Source organism: Vicugna pacos, chromosome 10, assembly GCF_048564905.1.
Source record: "Vicugna pacos chromosome 10, VicPac4, whole genome shotgun sequence".
Classification (NCBI taxonomy): domain Eukaryota; kingdom Metazoa; phylum Chordata; class Mammalia; order Artiodactyla; family Camelidae; genus Vicugna; species Vicugna pacos.
This window is the reverse complement of record NC_132996.1, coordinates 58,160,405-58,176,398: the sequence shown is the minus strand read 5'-3', so window position 1 is coordinate 58,176,398 and position 15,994 is coordinate 58,160,405. Positions and strand designations below refer to the sequence as shown.

Below are 15,994 nucleotides of genomic sequence, written 5' to 3'. Positions count from 1 at the left end.
ATAAATAAAGAGGATACTCACTGGTGGGGGCTTCTTCCTCATCTCAAAGATGCGTGTGGCACCAAAACTGAGTGAAGCGATGATGGGGCACCTTCCCAGCGAGGGCTCGTCATCGCTATGCCAGTCCACGCTGTCCTTCTCATTCCGGTATAGATTGCAAAGCAGGGAGTTGAAGGTGTGGCCCGTGTTCGCTTCAATTTGGTTCTTTAGTGTGAGCAGCACCGGATGCCACTGCAATCAACAGGCCAAGAAAAGGGGCAGAGATGGTTCACGTAAGACACAAGGTGGCAACCACGTGGGAAAACAAAAAGCGCAAAATCAGTCACGTTATAAACTGGGGCACTGAATAGGCAAACCACTTGAAATGCATAAACAAAAGGCTAGAAGAGTAGCTTAATTCCCTTCCATGACTTCTATTTTGAAGCAAGTTGACCTCTGCAATTTTATTAAGGTATTAAATTTGGTATAGTAATGCCACGATAACCAGGCCTATTCATCCATCTCATCCTCGCCATGTTAAAAGCATGACCCTCACAAAGAAGCAACTGTCAACATATCCAGGGAAGGCCCTCAGGGCAAATCACTGAGGTGGCAAGTGGAGTAGGAAGTCTGGTTTGCCACCACAGCTGACAGGCCACCAAGAGTTAGCAGATACAGACTGAAGTCTGCAGAATGAAACCACTCTCCTGCTGGGTGGCCCTCTGTTCCATCCCTATTTTACCATGAATGGCAGAACTGCCTTTTAAAAAAGATATTTAATATTAATTTCCACATTGGTTAACTTCCTAAAAACAGAACTTGAAGAGGAAAAACCCTCTACAGGATGGAATCATAACACGGCTGTGAACTACAGAAGATTTACGCAGAGTCCACAGCCCTGCCTCCTGAGCACTGAGTTCACTCACGTGGTTTATATTTGGAACTCACTGTCTTGCCACCTATGCTTTAGGAAGCTATGACCTTAGGTTGTACTTGGGAGCTATAAGCAGAATAGCTCATATTGGTTCTTGTTAGAGTTCTCTGTCTTGCCTCCAAGAAATCTCAAGCACTTTACAGAGTTTCCTGTAGAACAGTGGTTCTCACACCACTATCAAAAAATCTTTGAAGACTCCAAAGAATTTCTATTCATATGGGTTACAGCTGTGATATTTACCATATTAAAAATTAAAACTGAGAAAAATTAAAATTATCGGTTAATTCATTTTAAAAATAACCATCTCATTATATGTCAAAAAATATTATTTAATGAAAATTAACTAACTTCCAAAACAAAAAATTGGTGAGAAGAGTGGTGCTATTTTGCAAATCTCCTTAATGTCTGGCTTAACAGAAGAGACTTGATTCTAATATCTGCTTCTGCATTCAATCTGTTACAATATGTTGTTTTTATTGAAGTATAAGAAGAAAATTGGCTTTATACAGATACGTAGTTAGAAAAGTGAGGCGTCTTTCATAGCCCTTTCGAATAACTGTAGATATTCTTTAATATTATACCAAAACTCAACAAGTACTGATTTCTTAAAGGTTAAATGCAATGTGGAATCTGAAATCCTATCAACAAACTTTTCCTATTTGTACATTTAAATCCACAGATCCAGCTTGCACTTTGAATGGATCTTCCAATCTTGCATGACTTGTGACATTCAGCATTGGTCATTTGGAAAACACTGGTTCATTGAGTTATACAGATCTTCTTAACTGTTGACACATTTCATTATACAACACCAGAAAATCATCTCCATTAATGTGACCACCGATCTCTTCAGAAAAAGCTAAGTAAAGGGAAGTGGTCAGGCTCAAGATGGTGGATGTGACTTTTTCCAAAATTCATTTACTGGAAAATTTATTTTTCCAAAATTCATATTTCCTAGAAACCTCAACTTTTATCACTAGTAACAAACACTGTCCATTGTTTTCCTAGAAGTGATACTTCATTCACTTATGAGAAAATGTCTGCTGAATACTCAAGTTTGAATAACTAGTTTGTCTTGTCAGTTGTTCTTCCAAGTAAAATGGTCCATGATGAAAGCAGCTAGTTCAGCTTACAGCTTAAACAATCATACAAAGTTTTTTCTCAACAACCATCAAACTCGGTTTGCAGCAGGAGTGCTTTATGCATACTTTCCATTTCATCGAACTATTTAAAAAGATCAAGATTTTATAAAACTAATAATGTTTATTGGTTCATCAAGGGACATTCTCAAATGAAACTAGCATTTTTTTTTTTAAAAACTGGAAGTACATGGAGTAAAGAAAATAATGATTACTAGTACAGTTTGGTGACAACGCCTTGACTCATGCTAAGGTGCCAGCAGTTTTAGCCACCATTACTTTTGTTCACCAGTGCAAATTCAACACAATGAAAATGTCACCCAGTCTTAGTATTATCATAAAAATAACTTTGACCTTGTGGATTCCCAAAAAGCATTTCATGGATCTCCTCCAGGGATCCAGATTCTACTTTAAGAACTACTAATTTAGAGAACCCCTTAAAAGTCCATGTTCTATGTATGGTAGTGAAGGAATGGATGTTCAGCAAAGGAAAGCATAGTATTATCAGGTATATCCCATGATTACTGTCACGTAGAACTTTCAGGGAGCACATGCGGGAATCACTCAACTTTGCTCTGATATGGAAATCATGGTAAAAGCTGGCATTCCTTGTTATGAATAGTAGCATTACATTCTAAGTAGAGGATTTTTTAAAATGTATTTATTTATTTATTTATTTATTTATTTGAAGTAATACTGGTTTATATCACTATATAAATTTCATGTGTACAGCATTATATTTCTACCTCTAAATACCCTGCAGTGTGCTCACCACCAAAAATTCAGTTTCCATCCATCTCCATATAGTTGATCCCCTTTATCCATTTTGCCTTCCACCCTGCCCCTTCCCCTCTGTAACCACTACTCTGCTCTCTGTATCGATGTGCTTGTTTCTGTTTGGTTTGTTCATTTATTTTGTTCATTAGTTTTTTATATTCTACATAGAAATGAAATTATATAGTATTTGTCTTTCTCCAACTGACTTATTTCACTTAGCCTAATAGTCTATCCATGTTCTCACAAATGGTAAAATTTCATTTTATAAGTCTGAGTACTATTCCATTTATATATATATACCACATCTTCTTTATTCATCCATTGATGGGCACTTAGGTTGTTTCCATATCTTGGCTATTTTAAATAATGCTGTGATGAACACAGGGGTGCACATATCTTTTCAAATTAGTGTTTTCTTATTCTTTGGATAAATAACTAGAAGTGAGATAGCTGGATCATATGGTAGCTCTATTCTTAATTTTTTTGAGCAATCTCCATACTGTTTTCCACAGTGGTTGCACCAATTTAAATTCTCACCAACAATGTATGAGGGCTCCCTTTTCTCCATATCCTCACCAGCATTTGTTATCCCTTGCCTTTTTGATAACAGCCATACTAGTGGATGTGAGGTGATGTCTCACTGAGGTTTTGATTTGCATTTCCCTGATAATTAGTGATGCTGAGCATCTCTCTTCATGTGCCTGTTGTCCATCTGTATGTCTTTGGGAAAATGTCTATTCAGCTCCTCTAAGCAGAAGATTTTTAAAAATAAACAGCAATGACAACAAACAAAGCTGAGATCAATAAAACAAATGTTATTAAACTAACCTATGTTCAGGAGAATAAATTTCAAAGTGAAATTCCACAATAATGTTAGCAAGCTGTATTTCCTATTTATTTCATAGCTTTAAGCTTATCTTCATGGAGGTAAAGATCAGATGCTAGAATTATACAGTTAACAAGAAACACAAGAATGTAAAGAAGGATGATAGCTTTTCGGCAATGTGACGAGAAACTAATTAACACTCCCCTGACTTGCTTAGGGACTGAGCACTGTGATAATACCAAGTTTGCATTATATTTCTAAGTGGGTATATATTTTTTCTTGGTTATTTTTGGTGGTGAAGTAAGGAGAAAAGGAGAAAAAAGGGAATAATGAACTAGAGGATTAATTTAGACTCTCCAACCAATACTCTATATACAGATCCCTCAGAACTGAACGTCTAAATTAAAATTCAGCGTCATCTCACTGTTCAGTGAAGACATTCTATCCTTAAAAGACATTTGAGGAAAAGAGTATGAGAAAATATGAATCACAAAAGTAAAGGGACCTATTCAGTGGATTTCAAACAGTGTTTTGTAGAGTCCTGGGTACCACAGGGAAGCCTCAGGAATCACAGCAGGAGAAAAGAGACCAAGCTGGTGGGACTGCCAGTTGGTCAAGAACTCATTTATTTTCATACTTTGGGTTCATATAAGATTCAATTTGAACAAAAACTAAAAAGTTTAATAACCTGTGATTGAAACTGCTCCTGTGCCATGGGATATGAAGCTTGAGGTAGTAACAATTTTAGAATTAATCTAGTACCACCAACACATATATACACACATTAGTGAATTCTCCCTTAAAAAAATCTGAGAAAGGGGCATCTCTTTTATTTCGTTCAAGATAGTATATAAACTAAGTCTATTAGCAATAAATACAAAGTTATGAGCCAGTCAAATTCAAATTAAAGAACTCTAATTTGACAATCTTAATATCCAACCAAAGAGGCTTGAGTGAATAAATTAGGGACTACTACGTATCTGTTAACTATAGTGTTGTAAGAGAATATTTAATGTTACTAAACTATGCTAATGATACAGTAAAATGAAACGTAGTATATACATAACTGATTTGATTTTTAATAGAAAAACTCTACATGTATTTGCCTAAAATAAAAAAAGACTGGAACCAAAATGTCGGGTGGAAGGATTACTCAAAATTTTAATATTCTTCATGCTTATCTGTAGTTTCTAAATTTTCAATAATAAACACATATCACTTACATTATAAGAAAAGGATTGTCATTTAAAATATTCTTTTGAAGAGTTGTCAAAATGTCCCCGAGCATAAGTGGCCACTCTACTCGGCAGATCTTATGTGCCTTGTGTTTATGGTAAAGCAGTGGTTCTCAACCACGGGCAGTTTGGCCCCCCAGGAGATGTCTGGCAGTGTCAGGAGTCATTTTTGGTTGTCACAACTGGGTGAGGGGTGCTTCTGGCATCTGGTGGGCAGAAGTCATGGATATTGCTAAACACCCTACAATGCACAGGACAACCCCAACAACAAAGAATTATCCAGCCCAAAATGTCAGTAACACCAAGGTTAAGAAATCCTGTTTTAAAAGATTAACTAGAATGAATAAGAAAGAACTTCTCCCCCACAGACTGTTTAATCCTTAACTTCTCTGCTAAGACTGTTGACAAGAAGATAAACTAATTCTGACAGAAACATGGCCAGCAGTCTCTGCTGGATTGGCCTAATTCATGTTTCTCTTCATGTGTCCAAATCAACCTCAAATATAAAGGGTCTCAGCATTTCCCTGGGTTACATTCTAAACGCAGCCATATAGGGCCCAAAGCATACAGCTATCTCCTGGTGTGAAAAAGTCGTGTTCCCTCTGGTCAATATTTCATCCCCAAACATTTTAGTAAAATTGTGGTTTATGATTACAAATTACTAGAAGCTCTAAATGTGTCACATTTCTCTTTATTCCAATGCCATAAGCAGAACTCCATTTTCTTCAAAGTCTCTTTTAATAAAGCATAATATTATTTGCCAAAAGCAAGATGCCAGGGACTAAACAGAGAGCTATTTCTTGGATCTTAATTCCATCATCTGGACAAGCTTAATTTATATACGAGAATCTCTCTGTCTGTCATGGAAATTTTTAAAAACAAAAGAAGCAGTGAAAACAAGCCAAAGCATGATAAGTTAGAAGTCTGAGAACTGCAGCCATAGAATGAATACAAAGTCAACAAGAAAAGCACCCAATTTTTTCACAAATGGCAAAAGAGCCTGAGAAATGAAAAGAAAACATTCTGACCTCACTGGCCAGTCGTAACGATTTGGCCCCACAGCAAATGTGTACCAGGATATACGCAGAAGGGCTGCAGCCAGAAAAGCTTGGGGAAGGGAGAGATTAGGAAAAGAAATGATTCATTTTTCTGAAATCCTCGAGTCTGAGTCTAGTTTACTCCAGTTCCAGTTTTTTTTTTTTTCCTCATCCTCTGAGTTCATCCATACATCAAAAGCACATCAAGGGTGATAAGCACCAAGACTCAGTGTTTGAACCCAGAGGATTTTTTGAACTAGGAACCATCATGCAGCTTTGCAAGGTAACTTACTGTTATTTTACAGTACTCTACATTTACAGTACATAGTCTATAAAACCATACCAACAACAACATTCCAACATACGTGAGGATTTGGTTCCATAGTGATTCTTGAATAAGTGTAAGGAAGTTCTCCATACCATGCTGTAAGTCTTGGTTGCTGGTAAGTTACATCTAAGAAAGAAAATACAGGGCCTTTGACACGGTTTAACGCTCTTTAAGGTGTACCTACTGAGTACTACCACCATGCCTTTGCAATGTTTAAGAAGCTATGAGGAATACAAAGGAAGAGTAAGGATGGGCTCTGACGAAAAGCTCCACTTCCAGAGAGGGCTGGGATTTCAGGAGCAGAACGGTTACAGCCAAAAGGAGGAGGACAAGAGAAGGTACACTGGCAGAAACAGTGTGGGCAAAGTTCTGAGGTGAGAACGCATGTGACTTACTCGTGTCAGTGATGACATAAACAAGAGTGAAGGAGTCACACAGCAGAACCGAAGGGTTCAGATTAGGGAGAGCCTAAAATGCAGGATATGGAGTCTGAACCCTTGTAAGTAGGAACTTGTGGCACCAATGTCCATGCAAGAAACAAGACAAACTGTTCACCCAGGTGCCACCATTATAAAAGGCCTCTCGATTCCAAATGAGAAAAAAAGGAAAAAAAAAAGTACTCTGACCAACCACAGCATGTAGCTGATTTCAGCCAGAAGTTTTTGATTTATTTATTTAGAGAGGAAGTTACCCACAGATCTGCTATTTTTCCTACAAATGGTATCAACCACTACAACAATAAGAACAATAAAAATAAAAGCAGCTAACATTCATCGAAAGCTTACTATGTACCAGACATTCTGTTAGGTACTTAGCATGCATTACCTCATTTAATTATCACAACAACCTTATAAGATAGGTATTATTATCAGCTCCATTTTATAGATCAGAAAGTCAAGGATCAGAAAAGTATTTAACTTTTGTTAAAGTAATTTGCTTAAAATTAACAATTACTTTGAAAGACAGAGTTAGTAATCGTGGTCAAGCCTGTAACCAAAAGCCCCCATGTAGAAATTGCTGGGAATCAGGAGAAGGCTATGCTGAAAGAGCTGACTCTCATCCTGATGCCTGAGTTGCAAAAATGATGCCAGTATACTTTGCCTCTTTCTCTACAGAAAATTTAAATTCATTGTGCCAGAAAGGAAATTCTATGCTAAAGCACAGACGCCCCCCAGTGACCATCTCTGGTATAGCAGGCACTGTGGCTTAGGAGCCTGTTCCAAGTCGGGTAATCTTGACAAACTCAGAACACTACAGATGCTGAAGCTAAAGGAGACTGGGCTCTAATAGCGAAACTAAAATGAGAATAAAAAGCTGGTAAGAAGGGTTGCAAAAGAACATATGCCAAGTAGAATCAGAAAAAAGAAAGCTCTGGAAGTTTCTATGAAGAAAGAGGAAAGTTGGCACCATTTGAGGTAATAAATAGTGAACAAACACAAATGGAGATAAACATGTCAACCACAGTTCAGCCAAACAAACTTCTTTGGTTCCTTGAACTCTCATCTCCCGTCACTTTCTGAGAAACACCAGCTGTTTCTCCTGCCAGGAACATTCTTCCCTGTCCCCTCTGACTGGCTAAATCCTCAGGGTTCCAATTAGGTTTTGAATCTCTGTTTAAGACTGGCTGTGGTACAAAGAGGCAATCGCATTGGAAAACATTCCAGAAAGGGAGACCAGGCGGCAACAACCGTGATCTCGGAGATCTACTTACCCTCTCTGATGCCGGTCCTCTGTTTCCAGGGAACATCCCGACAAAGCTGTTCCAATACCCAGTTGGCTTCTTTTAAGTCAACAAAGCCAGGATACAAACACACCCTTGATGCAGAAAGAGCAGTTATTAACTACAGAACACAGGAAAAGATGGATTAGACTCTAACCATTAGCAGAGAAAATTAATCTGATCTGCTTCCTTTCGTGGGTAGACAAAGTTACAATGCTCCGGATATAAAATAAACCTCTTTCATGTTAAGACAAATAAAAGAAGCAATGAAGGAGGTACATGATGCCTTTTACAGACATGGTTCAAATACTGTCCCAGCACTTATTAGCTGTGAAACCTTAGACAAGTTACCTAACCTCTCTAAATCTTGGTTTTCCCCATCTGTAACACAAAGATGATCTCTACCTCACAGGGTCACTGTGAAAAGTAGAATAACTAATAAAATGCTTGGCCCTGTGTTATTTTAGCAATTGGTAGTCTTCTGAGACGATGCCAATTGTAGGGAAAGCAATCATTTATAACTGTATCAAAATAAATATATCCAAAGGAGGGTTCTTTCTCTCATTGAATATACACATATTTCAACAATGCCAAGTCAGCTCAAAATTGTTTTGGATATCTTAAGAAATGTTCCAAAACCCCATGGAACAGTCTCTTCAACAGTCTTATTGGTAGTAAAATTTCACTCTTTGAAGGTGCATTTGATTTTTTTTTATCAGTATAACAAGTAATTTATTAATTAATTTTAACCAGTTGCCCAATTAAAAATGATTGAATCTGAATTATTACTTTTTTCTAGTTTTACTGAGATATAACTGACATACAGTTTATGGTATACAGCATAATGATTTGACTGAAAAAGCCAAAGCTCTCCTGAAGCCATACCAAGTTAACAATCAGATATGACCAAAATAATGCAACTGGTTTTCTTGTAAGAGTATTAAACTTACTTTAAACGGAAGGTTCCTAAAAGTTTTAACAATGGCAGCGCCATTGGACTATAATTAAAGAGACTTCCAACTCTGACAGAAACTCATCTAAGCAATTCATTTAGACATATAAGTTTTGATTTTGTTTTAAATGTCTTATTATTTTATAGTGACATACATTAAGGTGATGCTTTCAAAATGTTTTTAAACAATGACTAACGCTTAATACACTCTAAATCATATATGCTTTAATTTTGTTAAACTCTAACCTTATGTAGCAATATAATATAACAGTATGTATTATATATAATGTATGATTAATAATACATGTAGTAACAATGTAATAATAATATAATGTATCATTCATAGCACAGAAGTTGAGGCTAGACCCAAGTCTAACATTAAGTTATTATGTAGCACTAGGAAAAAGTACTCAATCTCCCTGGACATCATTTCCTCATCTGAAAAACTGGGGAAGTAATAGTTACTGTATCTGACAGAGAGGCAATAAAAATGTTTTGAAGCTAGAAATGCTGTATAAAAGGAGATATTACCAAATATCTGCTCCCCAAGGATTTAAGGAGCAGAAGTTTCCTACTTTAAGCAAGGGAGTAGACTATTTTAAGAGACTATAACTCAGTGATAATTATAGAATCTTTCTAGTGAGAGGATTCACTTACCTAGACATGCCTGTGGGTGACAGGCTGATTTCATACACACCCTCTTTACTAAAAAAAAAAAAAAACAATGAACACAGACTTGTTAGTATAAGATAAAACAATACACTCCATGGAGCAGAAGGAAGGGCTGTCCTTTGGAGTTCCCAAAGTCCCAGTTCACCAAAATCATTCACTATGAGGGAGACACAACTCTGCTTTCCTCTACCACTGAGATAAAGGGCAAGATGGTGGTACATCATTAAAGGCGCTGGGAATAGAATCCTGACAAAATCAGGCCATGGAGATGAAAATAAGGATAAAATAAATTCTGGTTCTATCCCTTTATATTTCACCCGTAATTCAGGCTGATTGGTACAGGAATCTATCATATGAAGGAGTGCCAAATAGAGCACCCCCTTGGAGACTCTGGAATAGATACATTAAACAGAAGCAAGTACACTTCAGGGCTCTGAGCTTCTGTTGCTTTCAAAGATTCATGTCTAATGAGGTTCCTCCTTTGATTAAAGTCCTTCAAAGGCTCCCCATGAACTTTTCAGCATTGCATTCAAGGTCCCCATGACCTAGCTCTACCTCCTGACAGTTCCCATGGACTCATCATCCTCCAGCAGTAATTACTGCTTAGAATCTCCTGAATATACCCTATGTTTCTAACCTCATGATTTTCTACATGCTGGGATGCCTCCCCACCATTCAGCACCCCCAATTCAACCCACCCCCAGCTTTGGTCCAGTGGAAAATTCTAATTTATCCTTCAAAATTTCAGCTCAGCATCACTTCTCTAAACCTTTCCTGACCTGTAATCCAGGCAACTAATGTTAACTATCGCATCCTCTGAGCTATCACTACACCTTACTTGCAAGTCTACTGTTTCATGATATTCAGGATTATAATGTATCTCATTACATGTATATTTCATTTACTAGACTGTGAGCTCCTAAGTGGGTAGAAATGGGTTATAACTCTGTTTCCTAGTGCCTAGCACATAATAGATGAGCAGTAAAAAGACTACTGAAGTCAACCAAATGTGCAAAAGTACAAAACTGTTTCAGACGGGCAGGATGGTGAGGTCTATGACCCACTGTGGTGAGAAAAGTGACCCAGACTAGACAGGTGCCTCAGTCAAGAGAATTGTATCAGACCCTTTTCAGATACAGATAAGTTATAGAAAATAATATAAAGGGAGAGTATTTACATCACCCTTTACCATACGAGTTAATAGCTCATGATCTCTGAGCAGGGCTCTCAGGAAGGTGTGTGAGCTACTCTGAGCCAAAATGTAGGCAGTTATTGTCATAAACATTTATCACATTTTAAAACATGTTGCCTATAAAGTTTCTCAGAGTGTGAATATAATGTTTCAGTGTGATATATTTTGGGCCACATTTAGAATATGGCTCACCTCAAATGTAAGGACATTTCTGACTATTAAAAAAATCTAACATAGCTAACTTTAGATAAACAGAACAGACCCCAGGGTCAAGTAGGAATGAGTCCTGTCATTTTTTTTCTGACTTGTGAATTAACAATTATCCATTTTTTCAACCTAGATGTCCCATCTGTATCTTGTAACAGGTTTCGTGGTTTTGTTTCTTCTCTTCACCACTAATGGAGGCAGTATCACATGGGCATTTGCAAAACAATCAAAGACTATTAGAGCTACCAGACTGGGTCTTAAGTGATATACTCCAAACCCTTAATATTATAGACAAGGAAACAAAAGTCCAGAGAGATGGCAATAACTTACCTAAGGACTAGTTACAAAGCTAACTAATGGCAAGGCCACAACTACATAGCCTCTCTGAAAGTATGATGACATTTGTTAGTTTCAAATTTTTCTAAGATACACAAGTCAGCCTGCAAACAACCAAACAGCTTAACAGATTGCTCATGAGCAATAATATACACATAATACAAATTTACTAAAATAAAAGGACGCTTTCTACTGATAATTTACCTGCATCAGATGGAAACCGAGAAGTAGGAAAAGAGGAGCCAAAGCACCTTTCATCAATTTTGGAAAATAATGTTTTCGATGCAGATCAATACAAGAGAAATGCTTACTATCATCTAACTGCTCTGGAACAATTATGTGGTTTTACTAAATGAACTGTAAGATCATCTAGATTTTTAGCAGTTTTCAAAAGCATCGCTAGTAAAATGGTACCTAAAGGTTTTTCAAAGAGCCATGTTTCCATGACTCAGGAAAAATCCCTCTCTGTCTTTACCTAGAGGTATTTTAGTTTACTGTCCACAGATACAAGGTGAAATAGGGTCAGGAAATCTACATGAGAGTCAGAGTTTAACGTACAGATATCTTGCTGCATTTTCCACACCATCAGCAAATTCAGAAAGGCTTCTCAAAAGACCAACTTTAAAGACATCTGAGACAGGAAAATCCCAACCTAAAATTTAGACACTAATTGGGCTGTTATCTCTTCCAGATGGAAATATCAACGTGAGGGAAAGATCCTCGGCTCTCCAATAGTTTCAGGAGGGCAGCAAATTACTTACTCGATCACTCGTGGCTCTGGGGCTCTGCGTACCACCTGCAAGGAAACAGCCGGGTCTTATTTCTGACATGATTCCCAATCCTCAGGGAGGCTTACTTGCAGGATTACCACATCCTCTCATTTCCAGTCAAAAAAATCATGTTTAGAACTATCCCTTTTTCATCCTAAGCTCTTACTAACCCACCAGAAACTCTTGTTTCTGTTCTTCTTAAAACTACTTCACTGTTACTTAAGAGCAGTGAAAGATGACAAAATTAGAATTAATCCATTTCCCAGCAGCCAGCAGCACTGGAAAAACCTTCTTTATAGGGGATTTTTAAAAATAGAAGATACATTATGAAATAAGGGGTTTTAATCATTATTTATACAATCATTTCTACAACAAGATGTCTGATTTTTAGCTTTTCACGTGTTATTAAAACAGGGAATCTTCACCCATTCTTACAGTTCTCCCAGTGGAAAAAAAAAGCTAAAAAAAAAAAAATCAGGCATTGTAGTAGCTGAAATTTCAATCCAATTCCAGAGATATCTAGCATATTTTAGGATTGTTAGAACTTAGCTCACTAATGCAGGTGCTAGTCAAGGTATATCCTCTAATCTCTAGTTATGGTATGCCTCCATGCCAAAAAAAGGGAATTACATATGCCTATAAATTGGGGGCAAACTACAAAGAATCCTCAGACATACGAAGGAGCTGATGCTCTACATTTCACTATTACTACAGTCCTTTCAACTCTCCCTTTATCAGCAAATTTATTGTTACTATTTGAGTATCTGGTGTGTAAATACTGCTTTTATAAATAAATCTCTGTTACTGTTGAAGAAGAAACAAGAGTTTACCTCCTGGGGTTCTTTGAACACAAAGTGTCTTCCAGGCAGATGATGCTCCTTGTTCGTCCAGGTCTGACCAGGTCTCTGTTGGAGATGGTTCTCAGCAGTGGTAGCTGAAGCAAGAGAGAGAGAGAGGAGACTCAAACCAGGAAGAAGTCTGCTCTCCTCACCCCCTGCTGAGCAAGGACCAATGAAATTCACTTGGAGAACACCTCTATGACATCTAGAAATTAGTATAATCAATCAAAGATCTCAACTCACACAGTGAAAGGTTCGAGAATAGTGACTAAACACAAGGAACACTAAAGATCAACCCTTAGCTCACTGACAACATAATCAGAAAAAAAATAACCAGCTACATTTTAAATAATTCCTTACCATCCACTGAAATGGGTGTCCACTATAAAGGGCAAAGGGATATACAAAAGGAGGATGATGCCTGTCCAGGTCCGCATGCACGCACACATGCACGCACACGAGATCCCACAGGTTCTTGCCTGGCTGAGCAATGGCCTGGCTCTTAGCACGGCCAGCCCAGGCTCCCTGCACTCGGGCTCGCTGTCTTTTGTCCTCCATGTTGACCAAAAAGGCTTCTGCTTTTAGCTTTCAGAAGATTTCATTTCTGATTCAAACCACACGATGGTACCTGTGTAAAAAAAAAAAAAGATGTGTTTAGTTGAGGTTGTGTGAGCTTGGACCACCAAGGGGTAATTATAATCCTTTCAGACAGACAAGATGGCTCAAAAGCAATCAGAGCTTCTATATAAAATCAACTTCTGTCATCACAACATCTCACTCAAGGAGCCTATTAAGTCACTGGGGATGTTGCTTTCAATGTGTACCTTTTGCAGTGTTCATCTTATCACAGTACTTTGACTTCATTCACAAGAAAATAAGCATTAAAAAATGCTAAAAGCAAGGTCTATCATAAACTACAATACTCTTAATAGTCCCCCAAGAGCAGAACACAAGAAAACTGTAATACTCCACCTACGTCAACATTCAGAAATAGGCTAGGACTCAGTTTCCCAGGGTATTTCCATATCCCGTTATCACTGGCTGCAACAAACTTCCATGGAAGCTTGTTAAAAACACCCCTGGCCTGACTCAGAAGATCTGATGTAGGCTGGATACAGGTGTTTTGTCTTTGTAACAGGCATTGTAGGAGATGTTGATAAGCAGGTAAATATAGGACTACAAGGTTAAGTGGCTCACCTAGTGTCACTCAGGAAATCAAGAGTAGGTAGATTACCGTTCAAATTTTATTAAGTTCCAGTTTGCAGCGGATGAAAAAATCCACCTCATAATGGCCAGTAATACTAACTTGACATTTCTGCCAATAAAAGTTTAGCCCACAGCAAATACAGGAGCAAAAATATACAGCTACCAAAAAGCCGGGGGTGGGGGGCAGGGGAGGTACTGGCCATCTGTTGCGAACCTAAAGTCCGTTTCTTCATGGGTTTAGGACAGCCTCACATGTGAAGTTCTCAAAGATAACAGGCTCGCTTTATGGGTTGCTTAGCCTACAGATTCTCAGCCCCACTCCCAGAACTTCTGATTCCAAAGAACTAAGCTGAACCCAGGAATCTGTTTAACAAATCCCCCCAAGTGTTAAGTATGTAAGTCTTCTCATTTAATAGGTGGGAAGAGGACAGAGGCTGCCATCTGCCCCAAAAGTTAGTGGCAGACTCAAATACAACCTCTTCAGCCCCACAAGATCTGTAGAAGCCCTCGTTCGGCATTTTCTCTCAATTGAGGCCTTAAAAGCTTAGCACGACAAATCACTCTTGTTGTGTTCACAGGGGAGCGATGGATTACATGCACGGTAGGGCTGTTGAAAATACAGATAGCAGAACCCCATTCTGGGCCTACTGAATTCCCGGAGTGCCAGAAACTAAGTAATCCCACCTTCCAACCCGGGATTCTTTACCCAAATAAAACACGAGAATACTGCTGCAGTGCAGAGCAAGGGCTCTGGCGGCAGCTTTGAATCCAGATGTGACACTTCGCAGAGACATGGCCTGTGGCAAATGACTTCACCTCTCTGAGCCTGTATTTTCCTCTGCAGGCAGAGGAACCAATACCTCTCCCACGGTCGAAGTGCGGATCTTCGCAGGTGAAAAAGCCTGTTCCCCTCAATAAGGGTTAGCAACTCTCCCTATTTTAGACCCTTTAGACCCTTCCTTTCCGGGAGGTCCTAAACGAGGTCCCGGAGGTCGCTCAGGAAGGGACCTCAGGGGCGGTCCTCACACTCGCAGCCCCCGACCACTCAGCCGCAAGCCGGCCAGCCGCACCTGCCCACGGAGCCGGGCGTGCAGGTTCAAAGCCGCCCGTTCTGAAGCAAATCCAGACGTCCCCGGCCTGCTCCGCTGCCGCCCGCGCTCCAGGGAACCTTGAGAGCCGGGTACCAACTCCAGCAACTCCCAACCACAGGCCGCGTCGTCGGGCACTTCCTCTGACGTCACGCGCCGCCGCGGCCGCTTCCGGCGCCACCACCTGGGATCCGGGCAGGTCAGCGTACCCTGAGCCCGGAGTGCCGAGTCGCTGAAGGTGCCGATGGGAGGGCTGGGATCGGAGGGGAGCGCAAGGTTTGAGGGTGCGGTGGAGCCCCCGAGGGCCGGGATATATTGAAGGTGGGGATGACGACGTGTTTCCTAGGCCGAGGTCCCTCCTCGCCCCGCTCTGGCGGGGAACGTCATTCCCCCACAGCCGCTACTGGAGACGAGCAAGCGCCCGCGTCTTTGGTCTGTGCGGAAAGAGCGACTGAGTCCCAGTGGGGCTGGCGGAAGGGCGAAGGCATTGGGGGACCTGGTCCTGATGTGCTGAGCAGAAAGATTTTACTTGTATCCTGATGGCCGTTGAGAGGCTAAGATGCAGCATTGCGGCCTGTGCATACCTCGATCGTAGCACTTAGAACAGGGCATGGCGCCTTATTCGTCATGGCTATACAGTATTAACAGATTTTGCTTGAGAAAAGATGCCAAAGTTTCAGTTTATACGCCATCGTTTACTAGGTGCATAGTCTAGGTCGAGTGCCCTGCTTCTTTATAAAATGGTCATAGCTTTTGT

The 15,994-nt window shown here is 39.5% G+C and overlaps 1 protein-coding gene across 1 annotated transcript in view; it reads right to left on the bottom strand.

Moving 5' to 3' along the window:
• ALKBH3 (alkB homolog 3, alpha-ketoglutarate dependent dioxygenase) overlaps positions 1 to 15,353 on the bottom strand; it is a 32,082-nt gene extending 16,729 nt beyond the window's left edge. The window contains exons 1-8 of the mRNA XM_006212326.4: positions 15,220 to 15,353; positions 13,423 to 13,571; positions 12,935 to 13,038; positions 12,096 to 12,130; positions 9,585 to 9,632; positions 7,967 to 8,070; positions 6,293 to 6,381; positions 22 to 231 (exon numbers count right to left, since the gene is read on the bottom strand). Of these exons, the coding sequence (XP_006212388.1) occupies positions 22 to 231; positions 6,293 to 6,381; positions 7,967 to 8,070; positions 9,585 to 9,632; positions 12,096 to 12,130; positions 12,935 to 13,038; positions 13,423 to 13,501 (669 nt within the window). The 5' untranslated portion in view covers positions 13,502 to 13,571; positions 15,220 to 15,353. The remainder of the gene's footprint in view (positions 1 to 21; positions 232 to 6,292; positions 6,382 to 7,966; positions 8,071 to 9,584; positions 9,633 to 12,095; positions 12,131 to 12,934; positions 13,039 to 13,422; positions 13,572 to 15,219) is intronic.
• Between the last annotated feature and the right edge of the window lie 641 nt (positions 15,354 to 15,994).